The sequence below is a fragment of the Hylaeus anthracinus genome, unplaced genomic scaffold (assembly GCF_026225885.1).
Source record: "Hylaeus anthracinus isolate JK02 unplaced genomic scaffold, UHH_iyHylAnth1.0_haploid 11985, whole genome shotgun sequence".
In the NCBI taxonomy this organism is placed as follows: Eukaryota; Metazoa; Arthropoda; class Insecta; order Hymenoptera; family Colletidae; genus Hylaeus; species Hylaeus anthracinus.
In genome coordinates this window covers 5,988,135-6,009,903 of record NW_026534333.1, presented here as the reverse complement: position 1 = coordinate 6,009,903, position 21,769 = coordinate 5,988,135, and the positions used below count along the sequence as shown (strand labels likewise).

The 21,769-nt window shown below is 40.4% G+C and overlaps 1 protein-coding gene across 4 annotated transcripts in view; it reads left to right on the top strand.

Moving 5' to 3' along the window:
• The window catches only part of LOC128886580 (uncharacterized), a 279,072-nt gene that overhangs the window by 18,618 nt on the left and 238,685 nt on the right, over positions 1–21,769 (top strand). Inside the window, exons 2-3 of one of the 4 annotated variants that reach the window (XM_054141594.1) lie at positions 2,586–2,667; positions 3,811–3,898. The exons of 2 other annotated variants lie outside the window; for them this stretch is intronic. In XM_054141594.1, coding sequence (XP_053997569.1) covers positions 3,853–3,898 — 46 coding nt within the window. In that variant the 5' untranslated portion in view covers positions 2,586–2,667; positions 3,811–3,852. The remainder of the gene's footprint in view (positions 1–2,585; positions 2,668–3,810; positions 3,899–21,769) is intronic. One more of the 4 variants, XM_054141595.1, reaches the window with a different exon arrangement.

Genomic DNA, 21,769 nt, shown 5'->3' with positions numbered 1-21,769 from the left:
TTCCACGTGATTTCTCTCGTAAAGAATTTCCTCCGAACAAACCACGTTGTGTATCCTCGTGTTCGTGTATTTTAAGAGAACACTGTTGTATCACCGGACAGAATAACGAGGAGTATCCACCTCGTACGAACAAATCATCATTCGTTCGAAATTTCAATTCTTTTCACCCCCAGATGAAAGAGGCGTGTATCAAGCTCCGCGGGAGATTCGTTTATCTGAATCGATGAAACAGTGGAGCGGTATAAAATCAAATGTTAATATTATCGTACTCTGAAACTCCACGTATGCTCTAACCGCGTTTTCCACATCACCGGGCATCGTGAATGCACGAAATCTCCTCAGTCTTATTTCAATAAATACCGCTTGAGTGCAGACTCGTAAACACCAGTCCTTGTTATTTCGCACCGGGAAGCTGTTCAATCGATATTCACGTTTTTCTCAGTCGTAAAGTATCGATTAACGGGATCCTAAATCGCGCGAGAGGTTCGCGTCGAACGACGAGGGGATTTCGTTTTAAGAAAAAAAGGAAAGAAAGATAGGCATTAAATCAGAATCGGTTGCGGGTTGGCGACACGTCTCGAAGATTCTTTCCACCTCGATAACGCGAGTCCGTATTAGAGCTCACGCATCAATATCTTCTTCCCTCGAATCTCGTTTCCCTTTTCCACCGAGAATGTTTTCCCTGAAATAACCGTCGTTCTTGCCATCGCCGAACTTTCAACTTCTCCCCTCCCTCGCACGACGAGATGGAGGAGGAAGAACGAAATGTGTCTCCAGAACCGAATCGCAAGGAATTCCCTTGTTTTTTTTTTTTTTTTTTTCATTTCCGAAGATTTACTCCCGGACGAAAAAGGAGAGTGGAAATCTCGTTTAAGTTTATCGCATACGCGGGCGAAATATTGCGATGATTTATGCGAGTTCCGTGCAGATTTATCGCACTCGTCCCGACGCGTTACCCGTTCTATTTTCCGCACGTGTCGGGAGTCAAAGGAGAGAGCAACCGACGAGCCGACGTCTCGACTCGGCAGGATCCTGGGCAAAAAATTAATTGCGTTATCGACGCGAATTTTCGCGCTGTTTGGCGGGAGCCTCGGCGTTAATTAATTTTTTTTGAACGTTGCACGCCGTACGGAGTGCACGTATTCTTTTGAACACAAAGCATCAACCTCTACCCTCCGCCTCGAGTTAACCGAAGCTTATTTACATAAGCTTATAAAATAGAAGGTGCTTTGCGCGCGACAATCCCTTCGTTCTTGTATTTTCCCCGCGAGAGGAAGGATTAACGAGGGAAGCTGTTAATCGACGATTTTTACAGTCAACATTAGTTTAACGAAGCGCTAAATTAACCCCGGGCAAATATTTACGAAAGGTAACGGAATCGTCAGGAAACGCGTTGACTAGAAATTTTGGACGATAAATTGTGTCGGGCGGATTTATTCACCTGACTCAAAGAATTGACAAATGTCCACGAACTGTATCGATTCGTCCGATGTTTATTATTTTTCCTAAAATATATTTGCTTTTACTCGATTACGCGTCGAAATGTCCAACGTTATTCGATCGTTATTCTTAAATCAATCGACGAGTAAATACCAGTTATCACGTGCACTGGGGAAATCGATCCATTCGTCGAGCTCTCCTATAAAGAAGTATTGTTCTTTTTCTGATGGAATTTCATCAACCTATGGTAGGGTTCGCAGAGATTATCCGGCGATTTTCGCGTTTATTTCGTAAACAATTTTTCGAACAATAAAAAAATTGCGACAAAATGATAGTTCTTAAATAGAAGTCACGTAAAGGTATTCATGACCCGATGCAGTATATCTTCCGAGTATTTATTTTCGTTCCGAAATGTCGATATCAATTGGTGATGAAATAAATCTGCGGAAAAAAGGAAGAATTCTCGACGTCGACACTGTATTGATAATCTTGCTGCAAATATCTAGAGGACGAAAAGTCTGGTTTCTCGTCCATTGTTTCTCTTGCGGAAATATGCCCCGGAATAGTCGTTAAATCGCGCTGCCAGGGAAATAATCCCTTCATGAATTTTCATGTCATAGCTGCCGTCAGAGAGAAAGATAATATTCTCTTCACTTTGAGGCAATGGGACTGATGAAGGGGGAGAAATATTGCACCTCGTTGTTTACAAGGATTTTCCCACTAGCCACTAATTAATTTCGTAGATACGCAAAGGTTAAAAATCTGGTCGGCGTTATTCGAAACATCGATTGGTAAACCAAATTAACGTTGGTCAGCGTTTCTCAACTTCCTTTGGCTCGTGGCCAGCAACGGTCAAAATTCTTGCGAAAATCAAAAAACACAAGGGACAAATAAAAGACGAAGTATCCCTTATTTTTATTGCTAGTCGAATAAAAATCAGTATTTTAATTGTAGAACTATATTTTATAATCATAAAAGGTTACACTCTTGCTCTATGGGGGTCATATCTATTTCGATCTCGTTGAGAATCCCTGGTACAAACGACCATGGTTGGCGTGTTTCCCCGAAAGCGTGGATATTTATAGAAAATTCCGTTTGTCTTGATTTTATCGTGACCCGGAATAAATTTATATTTGCCGATGTAGGATCGAGCGATACGAAGAGGAACGGGAGTGAGTCGAAAGCACGAGGGGGCGGATTTATATAGGGGTTAATTGGGACGATTGCGTGAGTAGAATGCGAGGAATGTTATTTCGTTTCATCATTCATGAACGTTTCGATTGTCTGCACGATTTGTGTTTCATTGCTTCATAAAGCACCCTTTTCACCCTCTCGCCCTGTGAATACTAAATATGAACAAGAGTTATAATTTGATTCATTATTTTTCTAAAGATTTTTACGTCTATTCATAATATCTTCAGTGAAATACCAGACTTGTTGATATTGCATGAGCTATTGACGCAATCTTCATTAGCGTTACGTATTACTTAAAAGCAATCGAGACACCCGCTACAGCAACCGTGGTTCTCGCTTTTGCTCGAAGATATAATACGAAACTTTGCAGTGTCGGAAGCCGCGGCGTACGATCTTCTTATTAACAACACAGAAAGTCACTGACGTTATTGACACGAGGCCATGAAACTTATCCTCCGTTGGCCGTGTTTTATTCCGCGCCGGCAGACCTTCTTGAATATCTCAGCGCTTCAGCATGAACGTTGCAATAAAGCGCGCGGTTCTTCCTTTTATGCGGAGGAAATTGGTTCTGGAATAGCAAATGATAGCGCCTGAGACGCGATACAACTGGACGTTATCGGTTAGAAAGTGTCCTACTGTCGATGTTAACGTTGCTTCGATCTTAACGGTGCGCTTGAAAACTTTACCTTCTTGACAACCTCTTCAATAAAGAGGGGTTATAGGGATAATCTTCCAGAATAGAATTAAATTAAAATTATTTGTAGCATATTTGAATTTATTTTATTTTCATGTACTTTTTCGCTGAAGCAGTGCATAATAGTAGGTTCGAAAAAATAAATTGCATTTTTCTTCATCGAACAGCCCTAGAGAATTCCCATTATTTGGCTCGAAAATAAAACTCGCTACTTTTCATTACTTTTAACAGGAGCAGAACGAAAAGTGATAAATAATGAATGAGAAGTTTCAGCTGTTTCAAACTTCCGAGCTTTTCAGTTTCCAGTTTCTTTTTTGATGTTCTTTTTTTTTTTTACCGACGACGGACGTTTTAATGCGTGGTTTTAATGATAATACATTTTCAATTGTACATTTTTATAAAAAGAACACGATAGTGATTGAATATTTTTTCGAACGTTCGAGTCGTATACTGATTAATAACGTGGTTTCATTTTGTTGCAGGTAAGATATTTTTCGCTACGCATTCTCGACGATGAAGAGAAGATGAGTCTCTGGGTCGATGAGCAAAGAGGACTAGAAGTGTGGCCAGGTTTGTCGATAAATCGATAATCCCTGTCATTCAAGATTATTTGAATGCAATACTTGATTGCGTGTCGTTATCTCTCGGATTCATTCATATTTTGTTTTCTTTCATCCTTTATAATATTCGTTGTTATTCTTTATATATTTCGTTGCTTTATATTGTCATTGCACATGGTGACACGAGACACAACATTTTCTAAAAGTCTATAACGTTTCGTCGCCTGTTTTCCAATGATTAAGAGACAAACAACCAATTGGCGCTATGTTATCCGATTGAATTAATCCTTTGTCGAGCGGAGTCAAACGTACGAACGGTGTATTCCGATTTCGTCTCTGAAACAATCTGAGATTTGTAGTAATGTAATCTGTCGGGTATGCTGAATGTAATTCGTTTCTTTTAATGCTTTCACGAGTTTCCTCTTGCGCGTCGAAGCGTTCTCTGAAAGCGGAAAAGAACTCCGATTACCTGTGGTAATTGGAACTAAGGAAGGTACGGATAATCGAAAAGTCGGCTAATTGGGTGAAATAAAAGTGGTGAAATCCCGCGCCCGATTTCTAGCGTTTACACTGAATTACGCTCGATGATAAATTAATTGGACGAAACGTTGTATATTGAATCGTCGAGTTGCAAATAACAAGAGTATGATCTTGGGTATTTGTCAGAAGATAATCCAATTCTTGAAATATTAAGCGTAACATCAACCTGTAACAAAATTTGATACTCGATCGTATCAACAAATATTTCCCAATAGCTTTTGAACATTTACTCTCTCTCTCTCTCTTTTCGGTAAAATCACAAGATATTATTCTAAAATTATAATGAACCCAGAGTTAATAATAAATCGTCAATTTTATGCATTTACTTTCCATGTATAATTATGGAAAACGTACGCAAAATGCACGTATAACATGTTTATGAATTATACATTAATATGTTAATATTAATATTTCTCTATAAATTTGAATAAGCTCATTTATTCTGGATTCGTTTAACGTATGTTTAACACGACGGAAAGGAAGTGACATTCAACTAATTCTTCGAGCGAATAAAAGAAACGAAATAACAGATGGTAATCCAAGCTTGGCATAGATACAAGAACAACGAAACGAAGCTAATCGATTCGAAGTTTTCTGTGCGGCTAAACTTTGTCTAATTACTAAATTTAGTTCTCACACGGTAGATTTCCTCGTGTACGCGGTCGTTTTAAAGTGTGCAATAATTAATTGCTTTCCCGGCAAGATTTTAACGATTTATAAAATGAAAGCAAAAGGCAGGAACGAGTTCGAGGAATACTCGTTTGGAAGTAAGGCATTTTCTGGCCAAAGTTCTTCTCCTAATTATCCAGAGAAAATAGGATCCACGGAAGCCCACACGCTCGCGGAGTGCGCGCCATCGTAACATTCTTAATTTTAGTTCATTGTTTCTTTTTCGGATTTCCCGTGCTACGGGATGCCCAGTTGGCCGTGTACCAATGAACTTCTCCACGGAGATTCGTGCAATTTGTTAATATATTAACGTTCCTTCCGGATGAGAAAGTTCCTACTGTATCTGGGAAGCTCTTCGTTTGGCTGTCTTTGAACATTCATTTCGTTTTGCTCCGTTATAGTGGAGTGTAAAATCTAGAAATGGAAGTGATTATACCGATTTATTATCTATTAGCGAATATCAAGCTATATCTGATAGCGGGTTTGCTTTCCGTTTAAAGAAACGGATTATTTTATTCCACTCGTGATTGTTCACTTTCTAAATGCAGGGTGAAAATTTCCCGAATAGAGTAATGTTATATTGCCTGCGAAACCGGTTGGAATATTACCTAAATTGCTCGAAAAGTTAAAGTTAGCTGAAAGAAACGAATCGGTGTAGCTGAATGGAATACAGTTTTAAATGCAATTGCAACACGGTTCTCCGAGTAAAAATGGAAATCTCGTTTCGCGTTTACGAATTTTATCACTTTCCTACATCGTTGGTTACAAAGCATCCTGCACAGTTCCAATATACGCGTTTGCGCTGTATAACTACGCAGTGTTTAGCAGGAAACACTTGGAAACCGTGTAAGTACGGTTTCGTCGTGCAATTTCATATTCCATTTCATGTATATAAACTATTTGTAGAACGTGTGTTATTGTCAATTTTTTAACGTATGCGTCACACGATTACTTCAAAGCGTTTGCTATTTCCCTAATGCTTATTATTAACGTTGAAAAATGCTTACTATTTAGTTTATTTCTCTGTGGGGAAGTTAAAATTTTAATAGGTTTTTAGAAAGGTAGGATATTTATTTGTATAAGTTTGGCAAGCATTATAAATGCATAAATAATGTTTTGTGTTTCAACGAAACTTGACATTTCGCGCAATAATTAGTAAATATTGAATCGGTGTGTTGGAAGAACAGACTCTAAAAAGAGAGAGGAAGTTGGGATATCGCGTGCCTCTGGAAAATTAATCGTACTATAAATTCAGTGTAATTGCGTGGCTGAATTTTTACGACGAAATCTGCCGCATTTGCGTTACGCACAACTGTTCAAATAATTACTGGCAGTGCTAATGAATGTTTGTTATTATGAAATCCGTATTGCCGCCAATAGCTATTCATTAGTACTCAGACTGCTATTGTCGATATAATTGTGAAATATAAAGCCTCATACAATCGAAACCTATTGACAGCGTTTAGTGCAATTAACAGTAAAAGGTTTCGCACATTTACATTGGCACTAATTGAATTCAGTTTCTATTTGTTGATGTAGCAAAAAAGGAAATCTGTCGATAAACGTTTGAGAGGAAAATTAAGTCAAAGAAAATAGTTCCTACCATTTTCAGTATGATCTAGAGGGTTACTTACACAATTTTTGTTGTAATTCAACCGTTAAAATACTTTTTGTGTATGTGAAATCCCTCTATGTTTCACACAATTTTTGTTCCACAATTATATAATAGTTTTACTATGAAAGTGAACAAAATTGAGTCATTTTAGTGCAATTCACGCAATTCACAATGGTCTCTGCAAATTTCTAATCAATTCTAGCTCTACGTGGCATGATCGCGGGTTCGTGCTGCGAACGCTCGAAGGTTTGATAAGTATGTAGGAGTCTAAACGAAAAATAAGGCACGGGGATTCGAAGCCACGATCCTCGGATCCACAGTCGACCGCTTTACCTACGCGACCAATCCCGTACCCTTCTTTTCGTGTTCTTATTTGACTCCTTATTGTTGGGTATGGGAGGCGCGGATACTACACTCGGCCATCCTGAATTGACATTCATTCGCCCTCGAATGTTTTCTCGGGTTTTGCGTCTCAACAGCAGTGCGCGCCGCGCCCTCTTTCGCCGTCTCTCCTCTTTTAGGGAGTCCCACTCACTCCGACAACACCTCGAGTTGCCCCTTCCCTGGAATTTACTCCCCTCTCTCTTTCTCTCTCGACGCCTCACTGCTGCCCGCTCCCCGTCAACACGACACCCGTCATTCGTTTCTCATTGTTGTTCATCGTGACTCATCGTCACTGGCCGGTCCTCTTCGGTGTAGTTGCCGCTGTAACCCCCCACCCCGGACGAGCCCCCATATGTAGGAGTCTAAAAGAAAAGTAAGGCACGGAGATTCGAGAAGCCACGATCCTCGAATCTACAGTCGACCGCTTTACCTACGCGACCAATCCCGTACCCTACGTTTCGTGTTCTTATTTGACTCCTTATTGTTGGGTATGGGAGACGCGGACACTACAAGTATGCGCGGATTTTGATGCACTTCCGACTGCGTGACTTCACGGTATTGGACTTCTCCTAGTCTACGGTTCCGCGAAGACACAAATTAGCGTAAATAAAAGCAATCCCACGAGCCTCTTAGGGAAAAGCCGGGAGCCTCTAGTTTTTTCTCGCCAATATTCTGTTGCGTCCAAAATACAGATCTGGGCAAATTCCGCTTAGAATTAAAATGATAAACAACTATCGCACCATCGAACCAGGTAGTTTAAACACAGTTGATCTAGAAAAAAATGTTTTCTTGACGATTAAAATTGTAGATCGTACAGCGTTAGAAGCTATCGATTTAAACATCCTGGCCCCCAAGCAATTGTTTGCTTTACCTCTGTTACAATACGTCGATGATCATATTGGCCGGAGCAGAAAAAGTTCATTATTTCCCCGAGCTCGAAACGTTTCCAACTTTCATCCACGGCAAACGATTTTGGCATTGTGCGCCGTTTCATTGTTTTCCACCCGCAAACGTTTCGGTTGTTTTTTGATTACATTCGCGCACTAAGTGCAAACAATGCACTGGGAATTCGATTGTGTAACGCAAAGTGTATCGAAACATCGAAGCGTAAAATATTTTCTCTCCGTGTTTCATTTTATTATTCGTCGATATCGCGTTTATGTTGTATTATAGTCGATCGAAACAATGTGCAGCATTAAAAGGAAATGGACGAGCGATGAAATGGTTTCGACGTTCACCGCCGAGTTCTGTATACGGGGTGCGGCGTAATTCGCGACATAATTTTATTCGTTATACGACATAGTCATGCGATGCTTGCGAAACAACCGTTTTCCGTCGAAACTTCAGCGTTTGTGGGAAACGATGTCGGTAGTGGTTACTTTCTTCTGTGTTTGATATCTCTCAATCGTTAACGCTAAACCTACCGATCATTTTCACCTATTTCTACCGTAATCAGACAAATGACTGATAAACACTTAAACACACTTTTCTCAAATGTAACAATATTTTTGGCTGAATGATTGCATTAATGCTTCATAATTCACTATACAACAACTCCGCTTTAAAAACCCAAGAAAATTCAAATTTCGCCTAAATTCACTCCAGCGTCTATCTTGAAAACCTAGATTAAAATCGGTACAGTTTCTTCCCTGGTAAGTGTACAAACACCCTGGGCGCATCGAGCTCCGAACTGTTCGCCAAATATCCGAACACCTTGTTTCCTTTTAATTTCGCTGGTACCTCGAGCAACTTCCTGCGAATGCGATTTTCCTTGCCCCACGGTTCTCGTTCGACGCCCCACCCGATCTCCTCGCCTGTCGGTTTTATTGCGATTTCCGGTTCTATCGATCGCGTATCCGCGTGTGTACAGGTGTCGACAAGCGATACGTAATTTTTATTGAAATTCGATTCCTCCGCTCATCGCTTGTAAACGGGAAATGCCTACGAAAGCTCGGCGCCATTTCGCGACAGGCGTCTTTATGATAACCAGTTCGCAATAAGTCCACGTTGCAACGTGGCTGCAGCCGTGTGAGTTTGCACGCTGAATGTGCGCCGATTGCTTGTGCACGGGGCTGCTAAGCGTGAAACGACCCGATAATTTCGCGAAAAATGAAATGTTGTCGCTGAACGTTTCCCACGTGCTCGCGAACAGAACTCTGTATGCGCTTTCCGATGGAGGATTACATATTCTGGATGTGGTTTAATCGAGTTGTGGATTTTTCAGAGTTTGCACTCGTTTTTGCAGCTCTTTTTTTTTAGTACAACACGATGTCTGCCTGGTATTTTAAATATTTGATTAGGTAGCGCCGTGGGAAATTCTCTGGTGTGATATACGCTATAGTAATTATTTATAAAGTAACTTTAATTTAATCAAATTCTGCTGAAAATAATCCATGTATTATTGAAGGTGAAATTTTTTAATAGATACATGGAACTATAAGTCTCTTGCGTTCATTAAATATGAACAGAATAAGAATTTAACGAGGAAAGAAATTAGCAAGATTATTTTCAGCTTGTCTTCAAAAGATATTTATATTCTATTATTTCAAAAGAGTTACTACTTTCAAAGTTATAGGAAAGGTATTCGTGAAATGATTTAGTACATAAAAATGATTAATGTCCGAAGGAGAATTTCGTTGGAGATTGTTTGCCGGCTTTGGCGAGTAACTTTGACCGAATTCCGATTCCTCTACAAGAAGATTTGAATTACTGCGCCTAATCGCGAGATCACACTGCTCAACTGCTCGACAACGAAGTAGTTGTACTAACAAGGCAAAGAATCTTCCAAATTGCATTAAACGGAAAATGCAAAAGAACGTCGCGACATTCATCGCGAGCCGTCTGTTGTTTCCTATTCCTCTGGGTCACCATTTACCATCGCGCAAAGTTATATTAGCAAGTATTAGATTTTCGCGAACTTCCACGAAGAAAATCAAACTCTAACTGAAACACGGAGTCCATTAATTCGCGAATATCACAAAACTTTGCCTATTAATTCAACCATTTGAATATCGGGGTAGTAATTGCATTTACCGACGTATCCGGCGAAATTTCGTTAGAAACAAAACGGGCCAACCGAACGTGGCTCAAAATTGCTTAGAAATCCAGGAATTTGGTGCTGATTTACTGTTCCCTTTGCGTGTTTGAGGAGGTGCAATTATTTTATCAGTGACAAACGTAAGGGATTCGAACGACTGAAATTCTCTCGCACGGTGCACGACGATAGGGTTCAGTTCAAGTGAAACGGAGACCTCTAATTAATGTCGAGGCCGTGACAAATGATTTGTGGGGACGTTGGTGGAAGGCTCGCGATGCGGTTCAAGCTTCGGTATTTCGCTATGAATTTGTCACCTGTTACGACCACTTTCGAGCCCCTTCTACGAGATAACGCGAAACGACGACTGGCAGGGAATTCTATTCCGCGAAGTCCGTAGTCGATCGATTACGTTTTCCGTTCATTTTTCATTTTTGGCAGTCGCGATCGCGATACACGTTGCCCTCAGATTTTACCAGTTTCCGAACATCGCGTGTCTACAGTTCTGGCCACCGCGCGAGTTAAACGAATTCAGTTTGGAAGCATCGGTAACCGAAGTCTGAACAACTGCTCGTTAGAATGTTCATTGAATAATATGTATATCTCCTCGTTTCCGTTGGTCGTTAAATGGTAGTTTAATAATCCAAACGCTCCCCCGAACACGAAGATCTCGTTTTATAAGACAGCAAGAGCGTCAGAGGTTGTTACTTTGTCGGATGTCTGACAGTTCGATTACAAACTCCTCTCGCCGCTGCATCGGAACGTTTTGGAGTGAAGAGCGAAACTAGTTTCCCAAAATGAACGAAATGACTTGGGCAAAGTAACGTCGAGCAAAATCAACTGTGTTATTTACTTGAGTCCCGCTGTGCCGTGGCCACGAAACTATCTGGTTTCATTTACAGCGCAAACAAAACTGGCCCGGCTGAAAGTAAATGCAAAATATAGTGGTCAACTTGCTAAAGGATTTCCTTCCTGAAACGGGTCGCGTTGTCAACCGTACGAATGGACGCGAAATGAAATTTTTTACGTAGCATTTTGTCGTTTCGACTTTGGTCCACGCTGTTGGAAAAGTCTTCGAGAAGCAAGTTGAAGAGTAAAACAAAGCAATCGCCATTCGATATTCCGTTAAAAAATATTCGTTTAAAAATGAATGCGAACGACAGAGACGAGTGAAATTTTATATTCAATGTTCAATTGTTACGAAATTAATTATTCGTATCGTTGCGATGTCCCTATAGGGTGACATTTTGAAAAGTGAAATAATCTGCCAACACGAATGTATTCATATTTACAAAACCTGTATCGCTTTGTAATATTAACGAGTTTCGAATTTGCGTTTCCAATCGTCGAGTGGAAGACGTGTTGTCCCTTTTTTCGCATTGTTTACGAATTCAGCGAATTGCTCTGAATAAATGTTATCAACTGCCAGGCTTTGAGTTTTCTCTCTCCGAACGAACAAAGGATCATTTGATTTTATAGCGCTTTCTCGATTATGCTTCACAATTTGTTGCTACTGTTGTTTCCAATCGAATCGCATTTAAAGTATTATATTCTTTCGCTCGAAAGAAGCCCTTCGTTATTTGTCTCGCAACGATTAACGCGTTCGTAATGCCAGAAACGCGTTTGCATCGTTCGAAGGAAACCACGAAATTAATTTTAGCTGTTACACAAATACGAAGCTCTCACCTTGTAAACCACACAGCTATCATTCCCATCGTTTGATCACTCTACATGTACTCAACGTTGAAAATTTATCTGAATTTTTATTCGTGATTATCGTATGCACAATTTTCGACCTGCGGCAGTGGTAATTAGCCTCTATAAAACTTCAAATTTGATCGATCGTCGAAGGCGAGGGTCGCAGCAGTTGCACTGCGTTTCCACTTCGAGTTTTCATCTATAAATGGTCGTGTCTCATGGTCCGAAACAATGAGCGCGTTAGGGTTCGCGATTGATCGCTCGTTTCAATAGTACAAGCACGTTCGAGCAGTATCAACGGGACAAAGCTTTCAAGATATTTGCAGGTAAAGGCAAACAGAGAATATCTCGTTCGTCCATTAAGCAAATGATCGATGCCTTTGTCGCGAACAGACTGCTGCTGTATTAATATTTCCTTCGGTATACCGTGGCCTTTGGTCGATTCTTTTCTCTCTCCGTCTTGATTCGTGTACCTAACTTCGTTACAGACGCTTCCTCGTGTTTCAGCGACTGTTACGAGACGGCTTCGCAGACTTGAGAAACGAAATAAATAGATTCCGAGTGGAAAATGATTACGTGTAAAACCGTTTCGAGTGCTGTCTCGATTCTTGGTTTAAGCTTCGTTAACGATAATTGAAATGGAATCGAACCTATGATCGCTTATGTTTGCGTGAATCTTTCTTCACTCTGTTAAGATGGAAAATCTGTGTAACACGGTGGTATCGAAGTTGCACGATATCCACGCGGAATATATAAATTTGTAACTAGGGCTCGAGCAACTATATGCAAAATAGGTCCCTCCAGGTGTTCAACTTGAAGTCAGCTAATCCACTGACTGCTGACCCTTCAGGGAAGCAACGCTTAGAATACTTACACGTGTGAAACGTCAGCAGACAGTGGTTTAATTGACAGAATGACTCGGCAACGTAAATTGAACTAAAGTTTGCATCGTCGTAACATCACAGACCCGCCTCCCTGTAAGCGTAAATGTTTAAATACAGTTAGCGAAATACTGCAAAAGTATCTTTTTGGTCAAATTAGTACTTTTAATTAAACAATTGTTTGGTAGCGGTCATCGCGTTCGTTAATCCTAGTTTCCGTTATTCTTATTTAATTCCATTACGTGGCGTGGTCGTTGTCATTCCTACATAATTTATCGTGTCGTTAGCATTGCCGTTTCAATTACGATATTGTACCCAGCCGGTCGCGCGTGTTACATATTCAAGCATATTCATAAATCAGCCAGCTTCAGAAATCCTCGATTTGTAACTATTTCAAAACGAAATGAATCACGAGGTCAAGAGATATTTTTTTTTCATTCAGCCTGCGATCGTACGAATTAAAAATAAATTATATTTATTCTCTAAACACAACGCTGACACCTCCCAATTAGTTGCTAGTCGAACGAACGCGAACAATACAACGTGTTACCGTGCAAACCATGAACGCAATTGACGCGAATAGAATACCAAACAAATGGAATAGAGAAACTATTGCAAACAGCGAACGCATTATGCAAATAAAATCGTGAATGGCGAGAAGAATCGTCGGATAAATTAATTGCTCCGATTTTATCTGTTCTTGCCGGCGCTCGGGCAGCCAGGTCACCGTGAAAACACAATTTCTGTCGCTTTTTATACAACGGCGACAAATTTGCATCACCGCGTTTGGGATAATAATTAATCCGTCACTGTCACATAGTAAATTTAAATTGGCAGGAAGTGGGTCGTTTAATGTAAATGCTTGCACAAGAAATGAACGTGCCGTCGCGTCGTTTGAGTTGCATCGTGATTAATACCAAAGTACGCAGCATTTCACGGACACGTTCGATCGGAACGTAAATGTACAATAAATGGTAAGTCATTTTTTTGGAATCGATGGCGACGTAAATAAAAAAATATCGCAAACAGATACGATATAGGTAGGACTCCGTTATAGCTCCCGTTTCACTTCAGAGATGCCTCCCTAACAAATATTACGTCTGAGATATTAATGAATACCGAGTTTAGTCTACATTGGATCTATCTAGACCCATGTGAACGTTGCTATTACCGATCACGCGCAGACCAGGTGACACAATTACACGCGACGGTGTCATTGTCCAGCAGTTTCCAGTAAGTTTTCATCCTCTGGTATTTCCACGCGTTCTTATCCGATAGAAAAGTATTGCCAGGGAATGTGCAATTGCTGAATCATTAGCTGCATGCGAGGGGAGACGTAAGTAGGTCGGTCGTCGCGTCGACGCACGTTTTCCACGAACGTTCGACTGTTATTTAAAGTTTGACTGGCGGTCCAGCGCTATTTTTAATCAAACTCGCGCTTTGACGGGGCCCAGCGAATCGTGGATGAAAGCTGAAAATACGAATCCTTAGGCGCGGCCGCTGTTTGAGCGGAAGGCGCGGCGAACTTCCTCTAGTTGCTAACAAATACAGGCAACCGGGGCTCGGTCAGAGCCAAACGCAACTTCCTCGCGATTCCCACTTCAACCTTTTCTCTCTGCGGGTTTCATGGGAGCGTTCACGTTATCGATCACGATAGAAACGACCTGCGTCCACCTAAATTAATTAACACTAAACCACGACTGGTCAAATGACCGTTTTCAAACATTTCTACACAGCTTGTACATGCCATATACGAATTACAGTCGCATTTCTCAACTTTTTGTTTCAAAGCAGCTGTTTTTCTCCGCCATCGAGAGCAACATTGAACACCAAGTGCCATCCAAATCCTCGTACTCCAAAGTATCCATCGGCACATTTTAATTCTCTCAACTAAACCATAGCCCAAATGAGGAAGGTTAGAATCGACTGGTTAGGTGTATTCGTGACTACGTAATGGTTAATTTAGGCCGCAACAACTCGTCCTTATTCGGCTTCGAGAGCAACCGAGTCGATCCAGCGAACAGGGCGTTAACCAATTAACTCAGCTGGAACATCATCATCAGCTCTTGAATCGCTGTGCGCCAGTTCGCAAAGTGTTCGCGCAGCAGATTGCGAAAGGTATTTTCGGCGGGCTGCTGCATGGTCTCAGTTTAATCTCCGCCGCGCGTTATGCGGCTATTTAAGCTCAGACATGGCAGCCGGTCTGGTGTTATTTTTAATCAGACTCCTTGCAGAGCGTTGCGCGTCTCGACGGTGGCTAGAGTTGGCTCTCCTACCACGGAAAGTTCGAATCCTTGGTTGCGCGTATCGGTCGAACGAGAATCGCCACGGAAAAACCGGCAGGACGTCGTTGCGGTTTCTGGAAACTTTCATTCGTCGAGATCGTTCCGTTTTATTCGGGCGAATCGGTGACTTCCAAATTAGTTTCCTCGGTGGCGAACAAACGCGGAAGTAACTGTTACGTGCGTATGTATAATAACGCGTGAGATACGAAATAGAATTAAATAAATGTATCGAAGCTACCTAGCCCTGGTGATGATGCAGACTGCAACGTTTGCGAAACGTCGACAACAAGCTGAAATTAGACGCGGCAACCATCTGGAAGTTGTGAATATTACAAGGAATAATACCCGCAAAAGCCTTAAATCTAAAAGCCTTACGTTTAAAAGCCTCAAATCTGAAAGGTTTAAATCTAAAACCCTTAAATTTAGAAATCTTAAATTTAAGATCCTTAATGTAAAGTAATTGGTAAATTTAATTTAATGTTTGAAAAATTGTCATCATTTCCATATTCTACTTGACATGGGGAAACGCAACGTTTGTATAAGATAGAAAGAGAACTGGAAGAGGATCGTAGAGTTTCGAAATTGTAATCAAAGTAGCTTTAAAGCGTAGTTCCTTTTCCTGTTGCTTGGCGGGAACCGTGGCTCGCACGACAATTGATGTTCCGCTAAGCGTACCGAGGATTGTGCAGGTCATGCGATCTTCTCGAACGAAAACCTTTCTCCTACTGTGGGAAGGTATTGGTTTTTCGATAATATATCGTTTCTCTTCGAAACAATTACGGTTTCCATTTAGTCACCGCGTTCGTTTAGATTGAAATAACGGCCGTCATTTTAAACGAGTTTAATTAGTGTTATTTGGTGAATGGGAGGGATGGGAAACGGGGAGACGGATCTCGGATACGTATTCGCGTGCTCGGTAGCAATGAAATTTATATTTGCTTATGACATCTTATTTCAACAACGCGTTGGTGATAATTAAATATTTCTTCCGGATGGCAAATAGCTTTGGGAGTGACTCAATTTATAATATATCGTTGTCAATCATTTTCAATTAGTCAATACGTATTAACGGATATTAATATTTAACAATTTCTTTGACTGCTTCGCACTCAATCGAATACACTCGCCAGTCACAAAATTCCATGTACCACAGAAAATACTGGCGAAATGCAAATAATAGTAGCGTATGTATGATTAGTTCGTACAAAATTAATAATATTAATTGAATCGAGCGATTTTTGACCCGGGCAGTTTCACTCCCATACGTTGACCTCTCCTTTAGTAAACATTACATGATACCTACTCACGCGAATGTTTCCATGAATCAAACCATGTTTCTATTCCTACGCGAATAATCTTCCGATAATACCGAGTCGAAACTGCGTGACGCTCTTTAAATAATTATATAACTGAAACGAACCGCGTTCAATTGACGAGGGGCCGAGGATTTAAACGCGAAGCAGATTGAAAGGCTTTAATCAAGCAACCCCCTGCCTGGATTTCATCTAACCAATCGTTGCTGCGTAAACATAATCTTCGCGATAGCAATGAAATTCCACATGTACGCTGTAACCCCTACTTTAATTTTAGTTTTGATCAAAATAAACACGCGTAAAGGTAACGCAAAAAATAACTTCGGGATACGAAGAAGATTATTCAATGGTTTATTTTACAACTATTCATCCATTTGCTTCCAAACGAATTTTCAGATTATTTCGTTTGGATCGAAAAGTGCACAATTTTGATAGGAAGCGTACGATTGGTGGCTATTGCTCGTCCGCGTCGCGTGCTCATCGAATTCAACGACGAGCGACGAGGGTCCTGCTGATTACGCGAGGAACAATGCGATCTTATTGAATTTATCGACACGACCGGATTTTAATTTACTTAAAAGGCCCTCTCGCGTATCGTGTTGCCGAGCGAGTGCTTCTGTTGGTCGCGACTTCAATCAAATTAGAAACGATCCGCGGGAAAATATCGTGTTCTCGCGTTTGCGTTATCCACCCCTCTGTTATTTGTTTCCGTCCCCTGTTTAGTTTCTCGTTTAAGTGAAGCGCGATCTTCGCATGCGAACGGATAATTTGCTTTATCTACCGAGGAGGAGTAATTCGCATCGGCGCTTATTAAACAATCCTATTGATAGGGACGACGGGTGGCGCTAGAGTAATAATTAAATCTTCTTAACGATAGTGCAAATAGATTAGTGGTATTCTCTCGTAAAAGTATAAGCTGGTAATAGTTTGCAAAGTGAACGGTAGGGTACCCGAAGTTTAGTTCGCGAAGCTGAAGCGCGATGTTACTTAATGCGACCTTTAAGTTTTTTGTCAAGTATACTATTATTACTTTCCTCTGTGAACGGTTCAAAGGGAGTGTTTACTTTGAAATTGCCGCGGATTCACTCCGCGAATCTTTTTGCTAGGTGCTTCTTGTAGATATCATCGCTACCGGGTATATTACAGTCTTTATCTCTTACTTTTGTTCTCCTGTTTAATTTTTAACCCGGCGATTAAATAACAGCCTTAAACAGAATTTTCTGCTGTATTATTCGAACGTTTAACTGCTTTTCTTTCGATTACTATGCTTGAAAATTTCTTTGCACGTTTCTTTTTTTGCAGAGCAGGAGTAGTAATTGTAGTTATTTAATTAATAGGTATTTAAACGAGCAAACGCGCTCATAATTTTGTCGCTGCGTTCAAGAGGAAAATTCAACGAAATTTGCTGTTTTATTACTTTTTAATTTTAACTCGTGAATCGACTCGGTATCTTTTCTTTAAAATTTCAATTTGAACCCCTGCTCGCAGGCTGCGACCCACTCGCTCGAAAGTGATTCAGTAGCTCGAAAAGTTCGTTCACCTTACGTTTTGTTCGAAATTTTCTCGATATATACTGCAGGAGTAGGGATGCGAGTCCCGCGAAGCGTGAACTTTTTGTCATTTCATTATTACCGTGTGGAAGGGGCTTTGAAGTATCTCCGGTCGTTTGTCACATGCAGATTTTGCACTCAACAACCCGTTCTCCTGTCACGGCATAAATGTTGCAATGTACTTACTTGTTCATGGTACTCCGTATCGCGGAAACGACGAGCAACAAAAACTGTAACGCGGGACTGCACACTTTAAACGTTGCCATGGGCTGGATGCACTTCAGGTTCTTTGAGGAGAAATAAATTTGATATGCGGTGCTCCAATCGTGAAAGTAGAGATTGTTACTTTATGTAGCATTGAATATTCGTCTTTATGATTTTTCCATTGATTGAGTACGTTAAAGTTAACTTTGACTCCGATAAGGGCCCTCGCTGCTATTCCAGTTACGTGTTAATTTTGCGGAATACGTGCAACTTTCTTGCTAAACGAAACGCCTTTCCGTTCGAGACAATGGCGAATCTTTTAGGAAATTTTCAGTAAGGGCTGCACGGTTAATGGACACTCGACACCCAGGTTTTTAAGCAGCCTCCTTTGTTCGTTCGTACCGTCTTCTTTGGCGAATAATTAACGAAACGTTTGATATTATTTCCCCTGACTTCGGAAAGTTTCGAAGCATTCGCTCGCGAAAACGATAAACGGTTTAAGTTCTATGCCAGTTCTCATTGTTGAGTTTTTCTCCGAGGAACTGGGCATTCACCGCGAATCTTTACGTCGGTTGCGTTATTGGCCATTTTATTTCATCGCGAGTAATACAACCATTGTTCTTACTTCTTGCCCACTCCGCTCTTTAGTTCAACTGTTGTTGCAAAGAGATTGCGCCAAGTTCTAAAAGTAACTTCCAGTGAAATGTGTAGTTCAATAGAAGAAGATAGGTTCGCTCGGTTTTATTAATCTCCCGTTACCCGAAACAAGAGAGAATCTTGAAACTTTGAGCTTTCTCAACTTTCTTTCAGACATTATTCGACAAAGATTACATTATCTTACACTGAAACAATTTTCGAAATAAGAAATATAAACAAGAATTAACAAGATATTACAACCTTCTAAAATATACGTTTAATACTAAATAGTATTTATAATTATTAGAATTAGTAATTATAAGAATTAGTAATTCTGACTATAAGTCACTCCGTTCACAGTGGTCAGTAATGGCTTACAAGCTGATGCGACAATAAATAAATAAAATTTTTGAAATATTCCAATCGAGGCCTTCTGATATGTATAACCATGGTTAATGGTTTCGATACGAAGCGTGTGCCATTAGACGTGGCGCCAGATGCGAAGGTTTTTGCTCCATTAGACAGGGCAAAAAAGTTCGAAAAGGATGCACAAGTTTTTGACCTCAAAAGATGTCGTAGCGCTTATCCACTCGCCGTATTCGCTTGATTTCACTCGGCGAGACTATTTTCTCGTTCCCCAAATGGGAAAAATAAAGCTGAAAGGAAAGGAGTTCGACGCGATTTTTGAAATTCAAAAGGTTTCGACCGACGCTTTTTCAAACGTGGTTTCAAAGGAGCGATATCGAAAATGTTATGGGAGCTCCCGTCGACGTTGTAAATCGAGTATTTCCTTGAATGGGATGTCTTTTAAATAATCGACGATCAAAGTTATTATCTCACGACAAATTCTAGATTATATATCATTCACGTGAAATTCTAGATTCAATTCAAGTTCGATCCTATATCTTGAATTTAAAGATAAAGTGAAAGGAACGTAATTCTATTCGAATGGTTTTCAAGAGAGAACATTTTTCCTTTCTTCGAGATGAAATCTTTTTGTGTTCTAAATGTTGCAATTTTTTGTTTGAATGAATACGATATGAAATATACATCACTTATGAAGTGGAAAACGAGTAAAAGGTTTTATGTTTCTTATTCGTTATTCGAAGTGTGTCCCGTCGTGGCTCGCTGCAAAGTTTGTATTTTCTCGTTCTCAGAATTGCACACCAGCTCTGTAAATGTTTCTTCAAAACCTGTCGAATCGGATCTCGCGCAACTTTGATCCCTTTCTTTTGTGCTGCTGTGCCTTGGAAAGTTAAGCCAAACAGTTCGGGTGGCCGATCTGTCGAAAGTTGCCGGAAGGACTTAAAAAGCTTTGTACGTTTTAAGGTTTCAGCGTTATCAGGAATGACCAGCAGTTCGAGCGGGGGCAGATCGTCCGAGCCTTTAAAGTTCGCCAAAGCGCAATTAATTGTTGAACGCGAGGTGTTAAGTAGCCCGAGAAAGCATCGATTCAGAAAGCTATATTCATCGCAAAAGTGCACGATTGCGTGAAGAGTGCTCGCTATTTTATTCCAAATGCACGATTCATCTCAATAAATTTATACTTGTAAAAGTAAAAGTATAAAGTCAGCATCGAATTTATTGAGATGAATCGTGCATTTGGAATAAAATAGCGAGCACTCTTCACGCAATCGTGCACATCATACAAAGGTATGGGTATAAATATAATATTTGTGTAAAAGTTCAAGCCAATTGATTCGATTGCTTTGTAAAATATCGCGGAAAATGTTTTCGTGATCGCAGTTTTGAGGAAAACACTTCTATCCTTTTTCTTCTTTCTCGAAAAACTCTTGCCAAGCAGATCGTTCGCTTCTACGATCACTTTTGGCCGTTTTTGCTGCGTCAGATGTCCGCCTCTCGGTTCGATCGGTTCGCCTCTGGTCCCTATTCTTTACAAATGTCTTAATCACTCCACCTATCGTTACTTCCACGGTTTTCAATGTAGGCGGAATCGAATCGAATTCTCCGGTAAATATACAAATTGCCAATTGTATCATAATTGTACACACATTTTCTTTGAACTACTGCGATACTAAATCTCTCGTATCTCGGAATTCGTTCAAAGTTAACAAAGTATTTCCCAAAAAGAATAGCGCACACTCGTTTCATTGCAAGCGAAAGGTAACGAGAGTTAAAACGAAGCAGACTGCTTCCCTGTTACTCGCTATCAGAATAGTGAGTAATTGACCCGTGGAGTAATTGAGATACACACAATCGATAAGAGTTCCCACAATGCTTCAACTCGAGGCTCCCCTCAATGGTCACTTTTCACGAAGGTCTTTCGTAGCTTCGACACGGATTCGTTGACTTCTTTATTTTTCTGCTCGCTGGCCTTAATTGTCTACCTGTTGTTACTCGGCTAAACGAGGATGAATAATATCCCTCACAATATTCCAAACCACGTCGTCCCTTTTATCGCTGGATATACACATAAAGTAGATATACAAAAGAATCCGAATAAGAACGCGTAACTTTTTGTTTTACTGTGAAAAACTTAATTTTTTTCTCCTAATTTCGCACTCCATCAAGCAGATATTGGTGGGAATGTCTGGAACGCGAAGCGGCGCAAGGAACGGCAATTAGGTTGAATTATTTAACACGTTGCTTACTTTGGAGGATTTAAAATGAATTATGACTATTATGGCGCGAATAAAACGGTTCCGTAATTAACCGAGAAGACAAAGCGACTTTAGAGGCCGATTAATTCTGTATTCGAATCGCTCCGAGTTATTCTAATTGATTCTCAGTGGCACCCAATTACTGGTCGCATTGGTTGCCTCACCGGTAACCATTCAATATTCTGGTTCTATAAACCTTGTGGAAAGTGGTCCTTCAGCGTTGACTAATTAAGTGGAAAGAGTAATTGGTTCCGAGTATTCTTTCATTCGAGAGCTGTTAGCTAGACAATACATGTGTCAGAACGAGTGATTGTAGTTTTTTTTTTTTTTATTATTTCATAATCCCAGTTTGGAAATTCCTAGGGCGTGAAAACGTACTGGAATTCATTTCAGTGACGTGAATAGAAACTTGGGGGAACTTTTGAACGCTGGGGGGCAGCTGTTAATTTAC